The following is a 25476-nucleotide window of genomic DNA, read 5'->3' as shown; positions in this document are numbered from 1 at the left end:
CATTGTGTATATTTCACCTAGTTTAAGAGATTTTCAGTCCAATAAATATGGCTGGAAAATTGTATTGACGACAAATTTGGATTTAACCATTCTTTGCTGTTATGGCTTTCTAAATTCAATTATGAAAAATGATATTTAACAAAGTTAACAATTTAAAAACCCAAAATAGATACGTAAGTATTAATATTACTCTAAAACATGTTGAAAAAGCGACATGCAGTTTTAGCGAATTGTGGTCAAATGACGTAATAGCGAAATGTTGATTTAGCGAATCTCTCTTGTCATTGTTGATTTCCTGTTTTCACAATACTTGTCTGTCGCGTGCCAAAACAAATGCACAGTTATCACCTCCATCAAAACTGTCCTGAAGCCCCTCCCCCTGATTTCCGGATCCCCAAGACTTGGCCATTTTGAATTTATAATAAGTCATTAGCGTCATCCTGAATTAGCGAATCAGTTCTCTCGCTGAATTCGCTAAAAGGACATGCTCGCGAAAAAGACATGTTTGTGAGTATGTAGACAAGTCAATAAAACGTCACTTTCGCCTATGTTCAGACATATATGTGAACCGCCCAGGGTAATTCGGCTGAAGCAGATTTTTAATTAGGGTGAATTATGATATTTACACAAACAATATTTTGTGTAAATTTACTTTTTGAAAACCTCTACTACATACTTGAGAGAGGATACTTAATGGCCGTAAACTAACCAACGTATTATTGCGTCCGTGTTTCGCCATATAATAAAAATTTTAACTAAAATTTCCATGACCACAATTTAGGAATAATGTTTATTTCAACTTATTAATCATTTTAAAAATTTAACATTGGCATTTTATTCCAATCATTATAGCTAATTTTCATATCGGATGCCTTCACACAAGTCCGATATATATTTCACTTTATAGGCGATGTGTTGCCGTCTATGATCGTAAGATTTTGAAAAATCTACGAATAAAAAGGCTAGAGAACAGTCTGTGCATGCGAGTTCCCATGGTAATGTACTGAAGTCATGAAGACAGACACTCACTGGCAGCGATGGAACAGAAATCTGTGTCGACTACGTAGTTACATGGTGATTTAGCAGAACATACTTGAGTATAATAGGAATGTCTCGATTCCAGCCTAATGTTTTGCTTGATATTTCTGAGTCACGGTGGAAAATCACTTTTCATAATTTCGGCAGTTTGTAGCCGGAGCGAGGCTGGACAACAAGGTAAAATATGCAAATTGTGTAGCAACCAACATTAGCGAGATGATTTCATATACATATCCCCGATGTACGCATTGCATGCTCATATACTGTAACATATAAAAGAGTTGGGCTCACTACTAGTATTATCATGATTTAAAGCATGGGAGTCGTCACCTGCGCATGCGTCAGATGGCCATAGCGTGTCATTGTTTACAAACAAGCATCTACCCATGAGCCTTTGCGTTTTAGCGAGTGTTTTTATCGTAGTTTGGGACACGATTCCCGCGCGTGCGCAGGGGATGACCCCCCCGCTTTAACGATAATCGAAAAACTACATTAACGAAGTAATACCCACTATGAAACCCGTAATACGTCACAGACTCCTGCCAACACACACTATGTAACCCGTAATATGACACATACTCCTGTCAATACACTCTATGTAACCCGCAATGTGATACAGACTCCTGTCAATACACACTATGTAACCCGTAATACGACACATACTCCTGTCAATACACTCTATGTAATCCGTAATGTGACACAGACTCCTGTCATTACCCACTATGGAACCCGTTATACGACATAGACTCCTGTCAATACACACTATGTAACCCGTTATACGACATAGACTCCTGTCAATACACACTATATAACCCGTAATACGAGACATACTCCTGTCAATACACACTATAGAACCGGTAATACGACACATACTCCTGTCAATGCACACTATGTAACCCGTAATGTGACACAGACTCCTGTCATTACCCACTATGGAACCCGTTATACGACATAGACTCCTGTCAATACACACTATGTAACCCGTAATACGAGACAGACTCCTGTCAATACACTCTATGTAACCCGTAATGTGACACAGACTCCTGTCATTACCCACTATGGAACCCGTTATACGACATAGACTCCTGTCAATACACACTATGTAACCCGTAATACGAGACAGACTCCTGTCAATACACTCTATAGAACCGGTAATACGACACATACTCCTGTCAATGCACACTATGTAACCCGTTATACGACACATACTCCTGTCAATGCACACTATGTAACCGTAATACGACACAGACTCCTGTCACAACACACTATGTAACCCGTTATACGACACATACTCCTGTCAATGCACACTATGTAACCCGTAATACGACACATACTCCTGCCAATGCACACTATGTAACCCGTTACACGACACATACTCCTGTCAAAACACACTATGTAACCCGTAATACGACACATACTCCTGTCAACACACTCTATAAAACCGGTAATACGACACATACTCCTGTCAATAAACAATATGTAACCCGTTATACGACACATACTCCTGTCAATACACGCTATGTAACCTGTAATACGACACAGACTCCTGTCAATGCACAATATGCAACCCGTTATACGACACATACTCCTGTCAATGCACACTATGTAACCCGTAATACGACACATACTCCTGTCAATACACACTATAGAACCGGTAATACGACACATACTCCTGTCAATACACACTATGTAACCCGTAATACGACACATACTCCTGCCAATACACACTATGTAACCCGTAATACGACACATACTCCTGTCAATACACACTATGTAACCCGTAATACGACACATACTCCTGCCAATACACAATATGAACCCGTTATACGACACATACTCCTGTCAATACACACTATGTAACCCGTAATACGACACATACTCCTGTCAATACACACTATGTAACCCGTAATACGACACATACTCCTGTCAATGCGCAATATGTAACCCGTTATACGACACATACTCCTGTCTATACACACTATGTAACCCGTAATACGACACAGACTCCTGTCAATACACACTATGTAACCCGTAATACGACAAAGACTCCTGTCAATACACACTATGTAACCCGTTATACGACACAGACTCCTGTCAATACACGCTATGTAACCCGTAATACGACACATACTCCTGTCAATACACACTATGTAACCCGTAATACGACACAGACTCCTGTCAATACACACTATGTAACCCGTTATACGACACAGACTCCTGTCAATACACGCTATGTAACCCGTAATACGACACATACTCCTGTCAATACACACTATGTAACCCGTTATACGACACAGACTCCTGTCAATACACACTATGTAACCCGTAATACGACACATACTCCTGTCAATACACACTATGTAACCCGTAATACGACACGGACTCCTGTCAATACACACTATGTAACCCGTAATACGACAAAGACTCCTGTCAATACACACTATGTAACCCGTAATACGACACATACTCCTGTCAATACACACTATGCAACCCGTAATACGACACAGCCTCCTGTCAATACACACTATGTAACCCGTAATACGACACATACTCCTGTCAATACACACTATGTAACCCGTAATACGACACAGACTCCTGGTACACCAACTCTATATGGCGCATTTTGTATCTCTATCACTTCAACTTCTTTCGACTCTTTCAATTCATCAATACATAATTGCAATTCTTGACCATAGCTTCCTTCGTAACAAAATTCACGCCGCAATAAAATAACGACACACCCACCTATAAAAGAAGAAAAAGTATACTCATCATATTCGTTAGAGAATAATTAAAAATCTCTTAACCTGACTGAATCAAGTTTGTGATAATCTTCTAAATTAAACGATCAGCCATTAATTTTAGAATCCTAAATTTACAAGACAGTGCAACCTACCACTTTTAGCTATTCTCACAAGTTTCTTAATCCCCGAGGGTGGAATGAAGTTTGGCATAAACGAGCCACAACAAACAACAGCATCGTAAGACCCTGTGTGTAGAAAGGTATCATTTAGTAAAACATTTAGTAAAAAGACGTGTAAGAGAACCTGGTATGTGCATAATTAACGAACTGGAGTTGTTTTTGCTTGCAGTGAATTAACGATACAATGGATACCATTCACCTAAAGACAAGAATGAAGAACACTTTGATATATTGCTTTTCATTGTAGCCATTGTGCATTTAGATAAACTATTTTAGAGATCTAAAAAAGAGGTGGTGCTCGTAAACCATTCCATTACCATTCTCAATCTGCACTTTTTTCCCGCCAAGTACATCACACATGATATTTTTGTAAACTTTCTTTTTCTGTGCAGTCTCAATACATCCCATGGAAGGTTCCAACGCATCCACATTGCAATAACCTCGCTTTGATAACTATGAATGAACCAAAAAATGTAGATCAATCAATCAATCCATGTCTCAATAACAAAATTACATTATTCTTATTGATATTTTGGTTTATTTAAAAAAAATGACCACACCTCTTCGCCTACCAGTCCCGTCCCGGAGCCAACATCCAGTATCCGGGCACACTTATTAAATACAACCTCAGTGGTTTTCTCAGCAGTAATTGTAGGTGCTTTATACAAATCTGGCGGGTTATCCTACCGAAATAAAAAAAAAAAAGATTTATTTATTTATTAAGAATTTATCCATTCCTCTACACTGTATAGCACTAGATAATACATGGGAACATGATGGATATAAAGAATTGTTGTGATGGCGCTGTAATTATATAATAAATGTTCATCAAATACTAGTGGAAGACAACAAATTGGAGTCAATGTTGCTGCGTTGACTAAAAAACCTGCCTAGATGAGTTTACGGGTATGTCTTGTTTGCCGGGATAGCCACTTGCCAAGACGACTTGACTCTGTGTCGAGGATTGTGATCATACGATCAAGCGATCCCCGTGATCACACCCTGACCTAGAGTTGCTTGCAGTCTGTTGCGATTCCGATGAAAAATTCTTGAAAAATAAATATAAATTGCGTAAATATAAACTGCGTCAATCCCAACAGACTTGCCATCAGTGTATGCGCCCTCACATTACCGGCCAGACTCGGGCTTGTAAATTTGCATACACGTCATACAGTGGGTGGAGCAGCCGATCGACGGACCATAACCAGGTCAAACAGTGGGTAGAGCAGCCGAGCCAGTATCATAACCTGGTTGAAGCCATGGAGGTAAAAAGAGATGTTGACGCCAACAAAATTGAGTAAAACAACCATCGTTTCTTCGAGAACGCAAGAAATTATCTGTATTGTGTGCGGTTATGACACCGTAAAGGCAGGGGACGACAGGCGAACATTTTTTAAACTCACCACAACGCCTGTAGTCGATACAAAACGGTGCCATTTCAAAAGTCAGTGATTTTCCACTGCCTGTAGGCGCAGACACGAAAACGTTTCGGCCATCTGAGTAGGCCCCCACGACCTCTCGTTGATATCGACGAAAGCTTTGGTATCCTAATACTTTTAAGGCTAGCTCCAAACATTCTCCTGATAACATTGTACGTTTTTTTGAAATTCAATCTAAAATAAAATGGCATACTTATACGATTCGGATATGAGAAAGTAGGTAAAGTTTTCGGGATCTAAGTTTATACCTTCCATGGTTTATCCAAGAAAGTGTGTATGTTTTCCGGGGTCTCAGTTGATATGTTAATTAGCCTGTCTTCTGATTAGTTGAAACATATTAGTGTTGACGCAATAATTTCGGTTGGCGATTGCACTACTGCATCTACATAGAGCCTGTATGTTATCTGACGAAGGGCGGGTGGCCGCTACGTTACAGCAAAAACCGTCAATATGTTCGATAATACTCACGCGATTCCAAACACAACAGTGTGTACGTAAATATATAGCAACACAAGCAGTACCAAGAAACTTCAGTCTTTAATACATACGATTAATTGCATACTTCAACTTGACAACTTCACAAACCCTGCCACTGTTCTTTAAGTTTCCGTAAATAATCATACAAGTCCGTGGCCTAAAGATTACCAAACGCCAACTTGCCGTCTATTTTCATCTGACCTTTCCTAAAACCTGACGTGTTTGTTCGCCCTGTATTACCTCCACTTACAATTAAATGAACTGTGGTGGCGCCCTACCGACCTGCCAACTAATAGTCAATTTTGGCGTCTACATACCAGCCCCCAAATGGACATATAAATCAATATGGACATTTCCTAAACTTAATATAACTGACGCCAACTAAATTACAAATACATTCAAATACAATACACAAACCTTCATATAAAAGCGAAGTAGTATGTAAAAGGTAATCGAGAATAACAACTATTCAAAAATGCAAAACATCTCATGAAAATACATAACAGTAAAGCGAAGAAATTTGAAATCTATAAACTAAACTTGCGCTTGATCTGATCATCTATATATTCTATATAATGTTAATAGAAGAATCAAGTCATCACTTTTGAGACCCTCTTCACCATACACGTTCATGGTATGGCCGCCCTATAGACATAGGGCTCACTAATGTTGGTCCACATAATACAGGACACCATTCACCAAACGTTGAACACAGCAGAGTAAACTCTACTGCGTGAGAATTTTGTTATTCTACATACTAAGAAGCCTTGGGTTTAATGAACCCAAAGGTAAGCTAGTAAAATAATAAAGCAAACCATGCAGAACATCACTGCTCACAAGGACTACAATGTTGTAATAAACCACCAATATCTACCATTAGTCTTCTGCTTCTAACAATGTGCAAAGCTTATCATGAGGACGCTCTAGTACATTGTTCCTAGTCTTCACTAGTACTCTACGCACTAGACCTTTTCTGTCAGGCATCACCTTGACTATCCTGCCCAGGGGCCATACACATCTAGGAGTGTTATCGTCCTTAATGATAACCACGTCACCAACCTTCAGATTTTGTTTTGGTCTCAGCCACTTCTGGCGTTCTTGGAGGGTGGGTAGATATTCCTTCTTCCAGCGTTTCCAGAAAAGCTCAGCTAGATACTGGACTTGCTTCCATCGGTTAACTGGATACAAATCATTTTTATCTGTTAGACAAGGTGGTGGGGATAAACCCTTCATGGTAAGTAGCATATTTGGAGACAATGCTAGCATATCTTTAGCATCATCCGATGACCTTGTTATGGGTCGACTGTTGATTGTATGTTCAACTTCGCAGAAAAACGTCTCCAAGCTCTCATCTGTCAGTAACTGCTGCTTTGTAATTACCAACAAGAGCTGCCGTATGGTCCGGATCTGGCGCTCCCAGACACCACCAAAATGAGAGCCTGACGGTGGGTTGAACTTCCACTGAATTCCCTTTCTCAACATGCTGTCACTTATTTTGGACTGGTTCCACTTGTCTATCTCTTCTTTAAGGACACGTTTGGCACCAACAAAGTTACTACCGTTGTCTGATCTCATCTCTTTCACAGCTCCTCTGCGAGATACAAACCTCCTTAAAGCATTAATATAAGAATCTGTGGATAGGGAATCGGCTTTCTCGATGTGAACTGCTCGTATGGATAAGCACGTGAAAATTACACCATACCGTTTCACAGTGCTCCTTCTCTGTTTAACTTCAATGGGGCCAAAATAATCCACGCCTACACTAGTAAATGGTGGTTCACCTGACCTAACACGATCAGCAGGTAGATCCGCCATCTTCTGTTCTCCTACTTTGGCCTTTTGTCTGCGACATATAACACACTTGTTAATCAATTTCCGTGCAGCTGCATTGGCACTTACTATCCAATATCTTTCTCGTAACTTAGAAAGCATATACATCCTTCCAAAGTGTTGACCCTGTTCATGGATATCATGAAGAATCAGCATGGAAACATGGCCTTCCTTAGGTAGTATTGCAGGATGTTTTGACTCCTCAGGAATCAAAGCCAGATCAAGTCGTCCTCCCACGCGTAGTATGCCATCTTCTCCTACAATGGGATCCAACTTGCAGATTGTACTCTTAAGTTTGTGTGACCTCTTACCACTACTGTCTGCAGACTTGCAGACATCCAGCTCCTTATCAAACACCTTCCTTTGAACAAAAATGATGATGGCATTTTCTGCTTCTCGTAGATCACTTAAACTCAACACTTGAACATGTGTCACATTCTCCTCATCCATACTTCTACTTCTGATCTTCTGTAAAAGGTGTTTCTTTACCTTTAGAATCCATGCAACAGCTTTTTTCAGACTGTACCAACTTGAGTAGTGCTCAATCAGGTCATTTACTGGACTCTGCAAATTATCTACATCTATCTTGTGTACACTGGCATTCTGTTTCACTTCTGGATCATCTGAGTCTAATGGTGCATCACAAAGGTTGTTTGGCCATTCCTCCTTTGGTTTCCATAAGAACTCTGGGCCTCTGAGCCATCGCTTGTTATTCAGAAATGTACCAATTGGCTGCCCTCTTGAGCACTCATCAGCAGGATTGTCGTTGGTACTCACATAAAACCACTGTCTTGGTTCAGAACCTTCATGAATAACAGATATTCGATTTGCCACAAATGTGTGAAATCTAGCAGTCTTATTGTTGATATATCTTAATACAGTTTGGCTGTCTGTCCAATAGTAAGATTCGGTAATTGGTAAATCCAATTCTCTCTTCAGAAGTCTGTTCATACGTATAGACACTGTGGCAGCAGTTAACTCCATACGCGGTATAGTAATTGTCTTCAGTGGTGATACTCTCGCCTTACCACTCAGCAGGGCACAATGGACTTCATTCTTCTGGTTGACCATTCTAATATAAGTCACTGTCCCATAACCAGACTCACTGGCATCTGAAAAGTGATGCAGCTGAGTGTTAGTTAGCTCACCAAATTCTTCTGGTTTAATACACCTACTGACTGCGAAGCTCTCTTCTAGTCTGGGTAGATCATGTAACCATCTGTTCCACTGCTTACGTTGCTTGTCGGGAATCTCTTCATCCCAATCCAATTTATCTCTGGACAAATTCTGCAGTATTATCTTTGCTGGCAATACTGCAGGAGCTGCTAGACCTAACGGATCGTAGACTGAACTCACCATTCCCAGCACACCTCTTCTAGTTGGAGGCCTTTCTTTAATGCCATTCCGGAATCCAAGCTCATCTGTTTCTACGTTCCACTGCATTCCTAATGCATGTTCTATAGGTAAGCTATCCTGTTCCAAATCCAGATTCTTAACCTCACTGGCTCTTTCCTCTTTAGGGATAACTTCTAAAACGTGTCTTTCATTACTCATCCACTTTGTAAGACGGAACCCACGCTTCTTACAAGTATCTATTAAACCTTCAGCCAGAGCTCTTCCCTCTGTCACTGTTGGAACTGCTTTCAGCATGTCATCTACATAAAAGTTATGCTGAATAGTGCTTCTAACATTAGTATCTTCACTGGAATCAGCAGACTTTTTTAAGGCGTAATTAGCGCAACCAGGAGATGATGTTGCACCAAAGATGTGAACCGTCATATGGTATTCTGCTACAGGTTGAGTTACATCACCATTTGGCCACCATAAGAATCTTTGGTAATCTTGATGCTTCTTGGGTACCATTACTTGCGAAAACATTGCCTCTATGTCTGCCATGAGAGCAACACGGTCCTGGCGAAATCGTAACAAGACTCCCACCAGTGAATTTGTTAGGTCGGGCCCTTGCATTAATTGCTTATTCAAACTGGTACCACCATATTCAGCACCACAATCAAAGACAACTCTAATCTTTCCCTTTTGCGGATGGTAAACCCCATGGTGTGGTAGATACCAAATCCTTCCATCTATAGCTTCATCTTCTGCAGGAATCTTCTCAGCATACGACTTGTCTATGATAACATTCATAAATTTTGTGTACTCATTGCGATACTGTGCATTCCGTTCAAACTTTCGCTTCAGATGTCTTAGTCGTTGCTCTACCATGTTTCTGTTGTTTGGCATCACAACATCTTTATCTCGAAATGGTAGTTCAACTTGAAAGTGACCATTAAGAACTTCTGTCCCAGAATCCACAATCTTCCTAAAACGTTTATCTTCAACTGAATCTTCGGGCTTGTCATCTATCGCTCTCTCGCTAAATTCCTGGTTAAAGTAATTAGCTAACTGTGCATCTACCAATGGACCAACTTGTATCCTGTTGACACATACTGGTGTAATAGAGTCATCCTCGTCTCGTCCAGCCCCCATAAAGGATCCACCGACCATCCAGCCTAGCACTGTACGTACAGCAAAAGGACCATTGTCACTACTGTTGATCACCTGATGTGGTTCAAAGGCCTTAGGGACGTTATTACCAATGAGAAGACCAATATCTGATTCTATATGCGGCAAGTGCACTCCACTCAGATATGGAAAGCAAGATATGTCAGCTTGAGTCAGGATGTCCTTCTTAGATACAGGAATTTTATCTTGAGTATAAACAGTTGGAAGCTTTATGACTTGATTTCCTTCTAAATCTGTAACCTCCAGTCCTTTAATCATGCGACTCTCCATGATTCTGTTTCCTGTTATGGTGTGTAAGTTCAGCTTGGTCTTTCTACCACCAACATTTAGTCGCTGTCTGACATCTTCAGTACAAAATACACTATCGCTTCCATTATCTATGAAGGCATAGGTCTGTATACTTGCTCCAGTAGACTTACATCTGATACCAACTGGTATGATGACTGGTCTGCAGGTAATCTCTGTTGACACTGCTGCCCGGCAATCTGCATCAATCATACCAACGGAAGTAGAAACAACCCTCTCTTCTGGTTTGAACTCACGGTGCAGCACTGAAGGATGTTCTCCATTACACTTGTCACACACCAACCTCTTAGGACAATTCTTTACAAGATGGTTCTCATTTCTAAGACACCCATAACAGAGCCCTTTAGATCTGATGAACGATTTTTTGTCTCTATATGTTTTGCGTTCAAAGGATTTGCATTTCTGTATCCCATGAGTCTTCTCGTCACAAAACACACATGATCCGTCTGATACACCACCTGTATTTGTACTAACAGCAAACGTTGTATGCTTCCTTGAAGTGTTGTCATTTTTCTTGATATTCTTTGAAAACTTCCCGCGAGCTCCATTTAAGTCACCAAACAACACATTAGACATCACTTTAGCTTCTTTATTCACATATTCAACTAAATCATGGAATTGGACTGGTCTATGCTGAAGTATACCATATGATATTCTACGCCATGCCTCTTTCATTTTAAATGGCAATTTTTCAACCAACATTCCGATATTTTTAGGATGATCTAGCTCTCGCAGGTATGATTCACCTTTCATCGCACTATCACATTTAATAAGAAATAAAGAGAAATTCTTCAAGGCTGTTTTATCTTCAGATTTTACTTCAGGCCATTTCTCTGCTTCTTTCATGTAAGCTGTAGCTATAATATAATGATCACCGTATTCATCTTCTAGTAGTTTTCTAGCTCTTTGGTATCCATCAGACGGTTCCATGTGAATGCAGCTACCTACAATTTCCTTTGGTTCACCTTCAGTAAATTGCTCTAAATAATATAAACGGTCTTCTGGATCCTCTGTGTTCAGCTCAACACCATGTTTGAAGGCTCTAATGAAGGCTTTGTACTTCAAAGGATCCCCTGAAAATGGAGTTATTTTCTGCGGTGGCAATGAGGCTCGCTTGTTGTGATCAATTAACATCTTTGTCACCTCATTTTGTTGATGTATAACTGCTGAGAGATCCTCATTACTGCCTGAGCTGGAACTGCTGTGATGACTAGTACTTGATTGTGTTTCCAGTTTCCTGTTGTCACCATTACTGTTGTGTGTCTTTGAATTATCATCACTAGGATTTACCTCATCATTGCCTACACTGGTTCTTAGTCCATCACATGGGTAGAAACTTGCCTTGTTAGATATAGCAGTGCTAACTCCTTGTTTAACAACACCCACATCTGGCAAGGGTTTCCGTGGAAACAAACACTTTGCGATGTCACCTGGATTGTCCCCATCTTCATGTTGTTGATATGTTTCAATTTTTGCATTCTCTGCTGCAATTTGGGTTTTCAAATCTAACATTTCCCTTTTCTTGCGTAATTCCTCGAGCTGGTATTTTTCTTGCAAGTAACGCTCTTCTGTTTGTCTTTTTAACTGAGCTTCCTGCTGCTCCAATAAATGCTTTTCTTCCAAAGCTGCCATGTACACCAGCAACTCTGCTCGCCTAACTGCAGCACTGACCTTTGAAGTTTCAGACTTCACACTACTGGTGCATGACACTTTACTACTATGGGACTTTGGTGTAGTAGATGTGTTTCTATGTAGACTAAAACCGACTTGTGAAGCACTGTCTTCAGGCTTGATATCATCAAAACTCAAATTCATGTCATGGGAAGTATTATCATGAAGCCAGCCTTCAGTATGTACCCGAAACCTATCAAATTCCACCAAACGGGGCATAGACCAATCAGCATAATCAGTCTGACCTGTTGCTTCCTCCAGAACACTGCGGTATTTATTATCAGCTTGTCTGAAGCATTCATAGGTAGACTCCCATTCCAGCAACTTGTGTTTAACCTCCAGCACATTGTTTTTATCCTTAACCAGCTCATTAATTTCGTTAGTTTTTTGCGTAACTTTACCACACAAGGCTGCTCTACTTAACTTCAAACGATCTCTCTCCGCCTGTAAAGCCTTTTCAGTCATGGCTGGTACACGCTTGTCAGTTTGAGACGTTAATAATGGACTGTCATTACCAGGAGAAGCCATCTTAATTATGCTGACAAGTATAAACTTAATACAATTTCAAATCAATGATAGAATAAACAATGCCTGAATTCCACCACCAAATTGTAAACAAACAAATACACACCTCTAGTGGAAATAAATACCAAACAGATTTAATGTCACTTGTGGACCAGTCTAGCACTAACGGTGCTGTGAATAAATACCCTACACTATTAAGAAAACAGAAAGCTGAGACAGATGGGAAATGACTCTGCCAAACACCAACAGCAGTGAAAAATGCAATTAAATTTAACTAATTACACTGCAGCCTAAAAAAGCACAAACACAACAATACTTATGAAGTTCGTGCGAAATCCTGGATTTTCAATATCGCCAAGACTGGGTTCACATTCAAGTTAATAACAAATATACAATTTACTTGAATTCTTCCTTTGTTGACCTCGATTATTTACCATATGTTGACGCAATAATTTCGGTTGGCGATTGCACTACTGCATCTACATAGAGCCTGTATGTTATCTGACGAAGGGCGGGTGGCCGCTACGTTACAGCAAAAACCGTCAATATGTTCGATAATACTCACGCGATTCCAAACACAACAGTGTGTACGTAAATATATAGCAACACAAGCAGTACCAAGAAACTTCAGTCTTTAATACATACGATTAATTGCATACTTCAACTTGACAACTTCACAAACCCTGCCACTGTTCTTTAAGTTTCCGTAAATAATCATACAAGTCCGTGGCCTAAAGATTACCAAACGCCAACTTGCCGTCTATTTTCATCTGACCTTTCCTAAAACCTGACGTGTTTGTTCGCCCTGTATTACCTCCACTTACAATTAAATGAACTGTGGTGGCGCCCTACCGACCTGCCAACTAATAGTCAATTTTGGCGTCTACAATTAGACATGTCAATCATTACAAGCCCGAATCTGGCCGGTAATGTGAGGGCGCTTACACTGATGGCAAGTCTGTTGGGATTTCGCGGTCACGTGACTTTCGCGTTCACCCCTCGTTTACGCAATTTGTATTTATTTTTCAAGAATTTTTCATCGGAATCGCAACAGACTGCAAGCAAGTCTAACCCTGATCCGAGGAACCAAACCACGCACACACACACACTCCTGCACGCTAGGGTTGCTTATACGTGTATGTGTCACCATATTGATAGAGAATCACGTACATGTTGTTTTCCCACGATGTTTTGTTGAAGGGCGATAGTTGTCGCGCTGCGCACGTGCGACATTTGTGTTGATAAACATCGAATTTCCCAAATTCCAATGCGCTCTTCTTGTGGAAATCACAAGTATGAGGTTTGACCTTGGCGCGACTTGCACTAATAGACCATTTTCCGTTTACTGCGAGAATCACGCGTTATGCGTGAAATCTAACGTAAAACAGGACAAACAAAGGTCATAGCGTCGTAGTCGCGTCAAACATCGCGTGGGATTCGACAAACGCGAAAGTATTTCGGGGACATTTCCATGCTTAATAATGTGCTGTCCACATTTGATGATAGGCAATTTCGATTAAGTAATGGTATTCGAAAGCAATATTCCTCTGTCGAAGATCGGCCGGTCAATGTAAGCTACGAAATACTTTCGCGTTTGTCGAATCCCACGCGATGTTTGACGCGACTACGACGCTATGACCATCGATACCTTCCAATCACCTAAAATACCTTACTAAAGGCTGGTAACGTCCCAGTTTGTACTCGTTGATCTGTGCAACAGCCAATATACTGTTGCAAGTCTATTTACTCTTTCAGAGCCGAGAAGTAGAAACTGCGCAATCTATCAATTACTTGCAGTTATTTGTGGTTGACACAAAACACACACTGTAAAAGATTGGAGTTTGGAGCTGGAATTGGAGGTAGGAAGCCAGGCAATATGGTGTTTAACGTCTACCTACCTTTACAAATTTAGGTATAAAGTAAATAAGCCACTTAAGTTTCTAATAATACATACATATTTTAATATTAACTGGCGATGACCTAAATACAGGAAATAAAATGAAAGTTCCATTTACAGTAAAAAATAGGATTTTACTCTTTACAGATAAAGCAAATTCCTAATTACATTTTTTTAATATACTTGATAATTTTTGTTTAAGAATGGAAATTGGAAAATGCGTAATTATTGCGACATTTAACGTGGAAAATGCTTTATACACTTACAAAAAATACGATCTTTGTATAAGTTACGGTCGAATAAATCTGATTATATTTTACGCCTTGCTCATTTTTACGAATTTACGTTTTTTTATTTATTTAAATTACATTATTACGAAAATAAAAACAATTGATTACAGCTTACGAAAATACCCCTTGCCAACCCTCTTGTGTGATGCCTTTCGCAACCGATGGTGTTCACGGAGAACACTTTTGATATGTAGCTCGGACGAGGATGCCCACTTGATTGGTCAAGACGCATGCGCACATAACCGTCCTTGATCTCGCGACAATGCGTCGCCCTTTAACCCCCCAATAATACTGTAAATCTCAGACAACTAATAAATTATTAGTTTTCTCAGGGTAAATGCATTAATTATTCACCGGGTTTTAATGTCGCTATTTTCGTTGACAAGTAAAATTCACTATATTAAATCTATGTGAACATATAACATAATAATAACACTTACTGTTTTCTTGACACATTCGTGAAATTAAAACACAGTGAATATGATCAAAACATCAAAATAGTGAAATTAAATGTCAGTGAAAATAAATGGTTTCACAGTAGTCATTGCGTATAGTATCGTATCGTATTGAATATTATTACTCAGTCGTGCCGTGCCGTACTGTAAACTAGTAATCATGTAGTACCGTACTGTTTGATAATAGTCGTGCCATATATGACGTAAATACATATTATAAAACTGTAAAAGAACACTTATGTCGTACCGTACCATATGTCGGACGTGAATAGATATCGACTTACCTTCTCATACGTATCTTTACGAGAATTGTATGTGGCGATAATTTCCGCTTGTGACACACCGGGTGCAAAAAAAGGTTTCATATTTTCAACAAATGGTTTTGAGCTATCAAAAAATATGGCCATTGTTTGAACTGATCTAGTAGATAGTAAATTACGACTCAAATTCTGACGCAATGACAGCCCGACTTGAACCCACATTACTCCCTAAGTGTATGATAATTTGTGTGTTATTTAGACTGGTCTCTCTGCTACTCAACTTAGTGGAACCATAATCAAATAGACCTAATACAAATGCTGACCACTCCTCCATTTCGCGAGCGTAATTTTGTTATTTCGTAATTTTATCGCGTTTTTATTCTCGAAAGAAAGAAAAAACGTTAGAGTGGTTGCAGTTGCAATTATTAGATTACTGTATTGTTAGTATATTTTAAAATCGCATGTAAATAATGTATATGTTCAACACAATAATGCATAACGCAGCATTTTTTCAGCATTTACAGTTTTATTTGTAGTTTTATTAATTGGCAAATTAAAGTTGCGTTGCTATGAAAACCTGTGATAACCGACCTTAGTGTTGGCTTTCTATCGTATTGTTATCTATTCTATGGGGGTCAACTCATATGTTCTATTTAGGGAATGATTACTAGTATATTACTTATATGGGTATCCATTGTGTTTATAAAACACGAAGAGACAATTAATAACGTATCTAAAACTCGTAGCACCCAATTGGGAATCGTGTTCCGACAAATTATAAAATGGTTACCTTGGAACATAATGTTTCTATCTGAACAAATATTTGTTAGCACTTTTAATACGACAATCTTTATCATACATACAACCCACTCTCACAAAATCTCCCTTTTTTCTACATTTAATTGATAATTTTGTTATATTTTAGTCATGTTTTTTTTTTCTTTTTTTGATTTTTCTGACTGCGATCGCCTAAAGACCTGAACAACCCATATAGAAAGTCTCGTTCGTTAGATCTAGAATAACCGATCAGAGAAGGCCTTGTATACAGTATGCACGATCTCAACCATGGCTGCATATGAATAAAGCTTTTTCTGATTGGTTACTGAAGTTTGCGAGAGTTGAACGAGATCTCCCATGGTTGATCAGAACCATGGGCTTCCGCAAAAAGAAAAATACAAATTTAAATTAAAAAAAAAAAAAATCATTTAAAATATAATTGTAACAGAGGACAAATATGAATGTAATTCACGTTTATGTAGGACACCACTGTAAAAGCAAATATTTGTCTTATAGCTAAACTCAATAACATTTATAACAATCTACCTTGCTATTATTGGCCTTTTAAGTTTAGAAATCTAATGAAAACAAAAAATAACAATTGCAGACAAAAATAGAACAAACAAACGAAAAATGGCAGTTAAGGCCAAAAATGAGCTCTATAAATACTTCGGAATTCAATTATTGTAAAATACTTTCGCTTGGTTTTAAATTTTGATATTTTTGCTGAAGGAATTATTCAGTGAAAATAAAATCCAGCAAATATACCGTTTTTTCCCATATTTTACATTCAACTCGTCAAAATCAGTGAAAATAAATTCCATACAAAACACCCAAAATGTCTTTTCAGCGAAAATTAATTTCAGCTAAAATAAAGTATTCTACAGTAGATTGATTTTAAGAATTGTCATTTTAGTACGTGCTTACAATCAAATGAATGTATGTGTCGCATACGACTTATTTACCACTTCCGTGTCACTGAGAATGTTCTAGAACCGTACTGTGTCTGGGTGGAATATTCTAGATTTTTTTTAGAAACTGGTTGAATAGGTAATAGAACACTGTAGGAGGCAATAGAAGGTAATGGAACATTCTAGAAATTTATAGTAAATTCCAGACTCATTATGTATGCTGATGTAATGGTCTATTTATAGACAGTGGAGGTATATATAGGGGAGTTGTTCAGCACTGAGTTCAGATCGGAGATCTCGTTGAATTGTGTTGGAGTTTAAGTATCTAGTTATTGGAGGTTTGGAGTTTTACCGCGTTATTGTACTTGATGTTTGCAGAGTATAATAATACCAGTACCAGTTGAAACCTCATCTGTTGGCTCCGTGTTCGTATGTTATCATCGCCGCCAGGGAAGTCTTTATGTTACTGTTGCCATTTTGGTATTTGAACCATCACACCTGTACTATACCAATTACGGTAATATTACGTTGCGTGTGACAGTATGCAAGAAGGAAGCAATACATTATTATCCTCCATTCAGAAGGTCTTTATACTGGTACATTGTTGGATTGACAAACCACACAACAATATATAGTTCTGTCTGCTAGATTTATATTTTATTAATAAAACTACCACTTCAAATTAATCTATATTTACATTTGTGTCACCACGTACTAAAATGTAAACAAAATTATTATTTCCTAATTTATAATATTCAAATACAAAAAGAATTCTAGTATGATGTCAATTACACCGCAAGCCTACGTATCTAAATGCTAAGTGATAAACTGGAACACCGTGGCTGTAAGCGAAGTCAATAAGCCATTAGTTACTGAAGTTTTTAAAAGCGTTTACAAAATTATCGAAATATTTTAAGAATACATCATGTAGTGGCAATCAACCTTAGACACAAATGGCGGACGAAATCTCGTTGGGAGCGAGAGAACCACGGGATTTGTTTTTTTCTTTCGAATAGAGCGCCATTTTCCCCCGATACCAAGTTCTCTGTTCCAAATTTTACATAGGCAAGGTAAACAACGAGAACGTTATAATGTAAGAGAATGAAACACCATTTGGAGTTCGGGCATGTGTTGTGGCTTTATTGATCCATTCGCGCCTAAGATTAATTGAAACAATAATAAAATGTTTGATATAAGTAAGATAAGATATAAGGCAGACAGTGATGGGCCATATTGACTACAATGATTGCATTTGAAAACTTGAATTCACTGCTTGAAAACGTGCATATCTCCAAACAAAAATAAAACGATAAATGAGTTTATATATTCCGTCTTTTGTGAAACTGTGTAGAACTTGCTGCGTACATATTCGGACATGCTTTGCCCCTCCTACCAAAATATGTTCCATTCTCTCCTGACATTCGCCCTCAAATAATATAGTTACATAGGCCATGACAAAAGTGGAGGTGATAAAGGGAGAAAGACGGTAGCTTAAATGTTAGCCAATCAACAGCAACGTAGTATGTATTACCAGCGGGCAATGTGTTCCAAACCCTTTCCATAAAATCAAAACAGGCATCGAGTTCTACACAAAAACTAAAGGGTAGGCTATTTTAGAAAAAACATTTAGGACAGCAATTTTAAATTGGAATATGCGGCTACAATGAAATCTGTGAAATCTCTATATTAAAAGCATTGAATAGTTGACAAAATATTTAATCTTCATGAAAGTAATAGTATTGCTCATTAATCTGAAAATACTATGGAAACTTCAAGCTTGTTTTCCTGCGAATTATTTAATTAATTACTCATTTTCATAAATCATCTATTAAAATGAAGTTAACTACTAGTATCTATGAAGTTAGGCATTTTTTCTAACCTTATCTCAAATAAAGAGTATATTTAACACATAGTGACTAACAAAAATAAAAAAACAAAGATATTTAAGACCAAACAATCTGTCATCTCATAATACCAATATCGTATGTAAATTGAAGATTAACTCAAGCCCATGCTTCATATTATTGTTCATCTTAACTGATCTTGGTCACGTGACTATTTGTTTATTCCTGCAAACCTACATTGTTTTAAGTAGATTGTAACAGACTTTTGTAACTTAGCAACAACCACAAGTCGATGCGACACGAGGTATGGAGTTCTTCCTCAATTCGTGTAAAAAATAATGATGATTAGAGTATGATCACAACTATTAAGCTATTCAGCCGATTTATCAATGCTACTTGAACATGATCAAGTATGGTGCAATATTATCGCATATGTATCGAATTATTAATGAAACACGTATGTTTATATGGACTGCATGCGTCCTGGCTAGCAGTATTCTAGTGAGATCTCTTTTGAGTCATAGTGTCCACATTGTCGTCGGCCAATAACTTTAAAACCAAGTGTAAAAATTGAATATTATTATTGAAAAGTTTATGAACTCTATAAAAAAAAATCTAAATATAACCCAAAATATGTTTATGTTTATGAATTGTTATACTATCTAATATAAGCAACAATTAATTTATTGCTAATGTTGTCATTGTATGTCTTCCCAGACATTGCAGACATTATATATATATATTAAGTATCGTCCAATCTAACACCTTTACAAACACTACCTGTGCATAAACATGCACTCGCAATATGTGTAACCTAACACGTGAAGTAACAATAGATAGTAACACAAATATTAAACATTTACTGAATAGACCATTTTCCGTTCACTGCGAGAATCACGCGTTATGCGTGAAATCGAACGTAAAAACAGGACAAACAAAGGTCATAGCGTCGTAGTGGCGTCAAACATCGCGTGGGATTCGACAAACGCGAAAGTATTTTGGGGACATTTCCATGCTTAATAATGTGCTGTCCACATTTGATGATAGGCAATTTCGATTAAGTAAGGGTATTCGGAAGCAATATTCCTCTGTCGAAGATCGGCCGGTCAATGTAAGCTACGAAATAAAGAAATTCTAGTTCAAAATCAAATCGTTCGATTTTTGCGGCAGACGTTCGACGCGCGTCTTTCATGCATCTCGCGAGATCTCGCAATTGTACGGAAAATCACCTATTGATGAAACAATACACACAGCTATACACATGTAGTACTATTCGTATTGGGGGGTGAGTAGAAACAAGATTGTATCTACTCATTTAACATTAAACTTTTTCCAACGAATACGGAATACTTCTGTTCCATTCAATTCATTCATAAAATCGGTTATTTTCTCAAAGCGTACCAGATACTTATATTGCTCACGCTCCAGAATCTCCTTGGCATGTAGTTTCACGTGTTTGGTGAACGAAGTTTCTCGCTTAAAAGTTACTCCACATTCTTTACATGTGTGCAGCTGTTTTTTATCATGTGTTCGCATGTGGGCCTTCAAGTAAGGAGAGACTTTAAATGCTTTGCCACACACTGGACACTTATGGGGCCTGGCCGACGAATGAATTGCCTCGTGTGTTTGCATGATGCATTTAGAGAAAAATCTTCTGCCACATTTCTGACATACAAATGGCTTTATCCCGGTGTGTGTTTTTAGGTGAACCATCAAACCTTGCTTCAATAAGAAACATTTACCACACTTCTCACATTTATGCCGTTTCTCTCCGGTATGTGAAATCATGTGCCTGTCTAAGTGTGCCTTCATTTTGTAGTTATTATCACATAACTTACACTGGAATGGTCTCTCCGTACTGTGACGTATTTTTTTATGATTTGAAAGGTTTGTACACTGCTTCCCACATATGTTACAAGTCGGTTTCACAGCACGTGGTTTACTTTTATAGCCATGTTTTCTTATCATGTGGTTTTTAAGATGCTGGTTCTGACTGAAGCCTTTCCCACAAACTTCACACTGGTGAGGATGTTCTTCAGTGTGAATTTTGGTGTGGTAGTTCAAAGCTCGTACTGTAGTGTACGTCTGTTCGCACAACCAACACTCGTACGCTTCTCCACCAGCATGTGAACGCTTGTGGGTTTCAAAGTTACTTTGCAATCTGTAGCTCTGACCACATTCGTCACATTGGTAGGGTTTTTCACTTTTATGTGTTTCCATGTGTCTCTTTAAATGGTATTTTGTTACGTAACTACTGTCACACAATTCACAGGTGTAAGGCTTGATTCCACTGTGAAATTTCAGATGGATTCTTAGTTTATCTTTGAAAGCAAACTTTTTGCCACACTGTCCACACTGAAAGCGTTTTACATTTTCATGTGTTATCATGTGCATTCTTAAATAACCCTTGCTGAGGTAATTCTTACCACAGACATCGCATGTACATGTTTTTTTCCCACCATGTATTGCCTCGTGTCTCAATAGGTGGCTTTGAGTGACAAACTTTGCATCACATAGTTTGCATTTGTGTGGTTTCTCCCCTGTATGTCGCTGGATGTGCTGCACCAGGTACTGTTTACAAGAGAACAGCTTTCCGCACTGATCGCATTGAAATGGCTTTGCATGAGTATGCACTACGGCATGCCTCGTCAACTGTGTCTTCAACAAAAAGCGCCTACCACATTCCCCGCACTCAAAAGGTTTATCGCCAGTGTGAGTCAGCGAGTGAGTTTTGAGGTCACTTTTCGAGAAAAATCGTTTGTCACATTGTTCACATTTGTACGGCCTCTCACCAGTGTGTTTTGTCCTAGTGTGTCTTTTTAAGTGTTCTTTAGCCGAATATTTAGCCCCGCATATTTCACATTTGAAAAGCCTGAGCCCCAAGTGTGATCGCTCATGTACAACCAGAGCATGTTTTGTTTTAAAGGCCTTGTCACATTCCTTACACTTGAATGGCCTTTCTCCTGTATGACATCGCATGTGAATTGTGTAAGTATATTCAAAATGAAATCGTCTCCCACAGACATCACAGGTGAACTTGTACTCTCGTTCCGGTATTCCGAGTTTGTGGGATTGCAAATGTCGGTTTAAGAATTGCAGATTCTTGCATCGTTTCCCACAGATATCACATTTGTACGGGATAACTTCATTGTGGATACGTTCATGCAGTTTGCAACTAGCATATGAACTGAACTCTTTGCCACACTCCTTGCATGGATAGGTATCTGCATGATTATGTTCATTCACATGCCTCTTCAGAGCGCTTCTCTGTGAAAAAACCTGATTGCACTTTTCACATTTAAGAGGCACATGTGACCTCATGTGTCGGTTCAAATAATTTATCTGCGCATAACTCTTTTCACATTTATCACATTTATAGGGACGTTCAGTCTTATGCATTTTCATGTGAATTTTAAGGTTCTTCATGTAAGGAAATTTTCTGTCACACTCCTCACATTTATACATGTTTTTTCCCGATCCATCTTCCTTGCCTGTTGGATTTCCCTCTTCATAACATCCCGATCCATTTTCCTTGCTTGATGGATTTCCCATTTTAGAACATCCCGATCCATCTTCCTTGCTTTTTAGATTTCCCATTTCAGAACATCTCGATCCATCTTCCTTGCTTGTTGGATTTCCCATTTCAGAACATCCCGATCCATCTTCCTTGCTTGTTGGATTTCCTATTTCAGAACATCCCGATGCATCTTCCTTGCTTTTTAGATTTCCCATTTCAGAACATCCCGATTCATATTCCTTGCTTTTTAGATTTCCCATTTCAGAACATCCCGATCCATCTTCCTTGATTATTGTATTTCCCATTTCAGAACATCCCGATCCATTTTCCTTGCTTGTTGGATTTCCCATTTCAGAACATCCCGATCCATCTCCCTTGCTTGTTGGATTTCCTATTTCAGAACATCCCGATGCATCTTCCTTGCTTTTTAGATTTCCCATTTCAGAACATCCCGATCCATATTCCTTGCTTTTTAGATTTCCCATTTCAGAACATCCCGATCCATCTTCCTTGCCTATTTCAGAACATCCCGATCCATCTACCTTGCTTGTTGGATTCCCCGTTTCAGAACATCCCGATTCATTTTTCTTGTTTTTGGTATTTCTTATCTCAGAGCATCCCGACCTATTTTTCTTGCCGTTTGTATTTATCATTTGAAAATATTCAATTTCATCTACCTTGCTATGCGTCACAGGAGTAACAGGTTTTTTTTTCTTGATATGGCATTCTGATTCCTTCGTAACAGGTTCTGCAGTTGACAGGGCTAAGTCGAATGTTGTTACGGATTCCATGTTGATTAAGTGTACCGGAGGTATCTTCGTCAATTCATCAGGAATTCGTCAAGCTGATGGAAAATAAAACATGGGGTGTAAGACGGTGAGCAATGATGATATGCCACCATATATATTGTGTATTCATCGAAAGGCAAAACACGTATATATAGCCAATGTTGTGTTGTGATTCACATTGGCAGGCGATGTCAACATTTATATGTGTTGGTGCTATATATAGTGGCAAGTGACAGCAAATAACATTTCACGACGATGTATGTTGGTATTATAAGGCCACTGTCGTGCTATGGGTCACCATAGTCAATTTCAAAAATTAGAAATGCCTTTTTTTCATAAATAGCCATTATTATGTATTAGGGAACACCTCGACAGCCAATATCAACAATTCTATTTTTTCTACATGGTCAATACTGTATCAGGAAGCACTTGAACAATAATACTCTGATATTAAATATATAGTTTGCGTAATAATTACACGATTTTAAGATTTTGTTTGTATTTTATAGTTTTGTTTTTACTATTATCAACTTCAATATTGTGGTTGAATTTTTTTCACATTGGACATTTCAAATAGCAGAGATGTATTTCAGATTATTCAAGTTGTTTAATAGGCTACTTCTAAATTTGCAATTTATTAATCTATATATATAATTCATACCCTGATTCCAGCATCGCACAGACGTTTTTTATGCTTTCTCTTAAATTAAGGTGTAATGCCCGGAATCCCTGGTTTACATACCCCTAAAAAAATTAATGATCCGCCCCCAGGCTGGACAAAGATATACACGTTCGTTCAAACAAACCCCATTGAAATTAACCAGTGTCTGCATTGACATCGGTACAAAGCTCCCGTCACAAGTCTCAAGGTCATCACGGGTAGTGTGCGGTGCACACTATTTTTAAAACGGTGTGTGCAAAGTCTGAAATTCAAAAATATATACTATTTATTCCTGCAGTGAGTCGCCGATGGCATCCAAATTCACACGTAAATTCCGATGGGCGGCGTAAATCGTTCGTTCGACCCTGACACCCGATACACAACTGTCCGGTAAAGCATGGTGAGAGCATGGTTGCCGCATTATATAGTGGAGTACATTTAGCGAAAACAAACAGCCATTTCTACCTGATTGCGTTCTCGTGGCAATCGACAACTGCTACAAGTACAAGTACTCATAGACAAACCTACCTGTATGAATCACGACAAAACCCGTGTGGTGTTCCGGAACTTATACAACCACAGAAGTTCTTCCATCTTTAGGGGTCAAAGGGTCGCCCTCTATGGACCATATCTCGGTACACAAGGCATACGACATATATTGTTGTTAAAGTAAAACTGAAAACCGAATTAACACATTGCATTTTTGCATTTTTTGTATCTCTCAAATCGTTGTGTGCAATTCTCAGTGCAGGAATGTTTATCGTAGGGACGACGCAAGAATTGCCCCAGGGTAATACTTTCATTATTATAATTGGCATATAGAGGGCGTTTTATAACCCAGGAGACCAAAATCAATACTGAATGAAACAAGTAACCTGTAGAATACTGTGTGGGTAATATTTTTTATATTGATTTTTGTTGCATTTGCAGCAAATAGTTACCAAACAATGAGAAATCTATAGGATTGAATATACCCCACAGCTGGCTTCACGTGCATTGTTCATAGTTCATATGGTGCTTACACCAGGATTTAATTACAGCACCTAGGCGGTATGTGGTTACAGCTTAATGTTCGAGTAATCGCAAGAAATTGACATGACAATAGAAATTCATTAAAGACTGCCACTTCCATGCAATTAACAGCGAGTGAAATTCCTGGGATTGAAACATATATTTTGAAGTCACTGATGTAGGCAACGAATAACTGCAAGTTGACATAAAGACGAGGTAGTTTATTTAATCAGTGGTCAACTAGAGGCTGAAATTATAATTAATTTGTTTATTTCAATTTCTCCTGACGTCAAATAGAATACACTGGTGAAACACGGTAGTAACTGTGGGTGA

General features: G+C 38.5%; 1 protein-coding gene across 1 annotated transcript; it reads right to left on the bottom strand.

Annotated features, from left to right (window-relative positions):
- Window positions 1-776: 776 nt before the first annotated feature.
- On the bottom strand, window positions 777-15855 carry LOC102808374 (methyltransferase-like protein 27). Its single transcript, XM_085493288.1, has 5 exons — window positions 15659-15855; window positions 4522-4644; window positions 4279-4414; window positions 3935-4027; window positions 777-3783 (listed from the first exon to the last, which is right to left on the bottom strand). Exons 1-5 carry the CDS (start codon window positions 15779-15781, stop codon window positions 3605-3607), a joined length of 654 nt encoding a protein of 217 aa, XP_085349414.1. The 5' UTR covers window positions 15782-15855; the 3' UTR covers window positions 777-3604.
- Window positions 15856-25476: the final 9621 nt, after the last annotated feature.

This window comes from Saccoglossus kowalevskii, chromosome 18 (assembly GCF_978046115.1).
Source record: "Saccoglossus kowalevskii chromosome 18, keSacKowa6.1, whole genome shotgun sequence".
NCBI lineage: Eukaryota > Metazoa > Hemichordata > Enteropneusta > Harrimaniidae > Saccoglossus > Saccoglossus kowalevskii.
This window is presented reverse-complemented; position numbering and strand designations above follow the sequence as displayed.

Coding starts and splice junctions, on each gene's coding strand:
- LOC102808374 (XM_085493288.1), bottom strand. CDS start 15,781: ATGGCCATATTTTTTGATAGCTCAAAACCATTTGTTGAAAATATGAAA. Junction 4,645..15,658: donor GTAAAGATACGTATGAGAAG/GTAAGTCGATAT, acceptor TTATTTCGGTAG/GATAACCCGCCAGATTTGTA. Junction 4,415..4,521: donor CGGGACTGGTAGGCGAAGAG/GTGTGGTCATTT, acceptor GTTCATTCATAG/TTATCAAAGCGAGGTTATTG.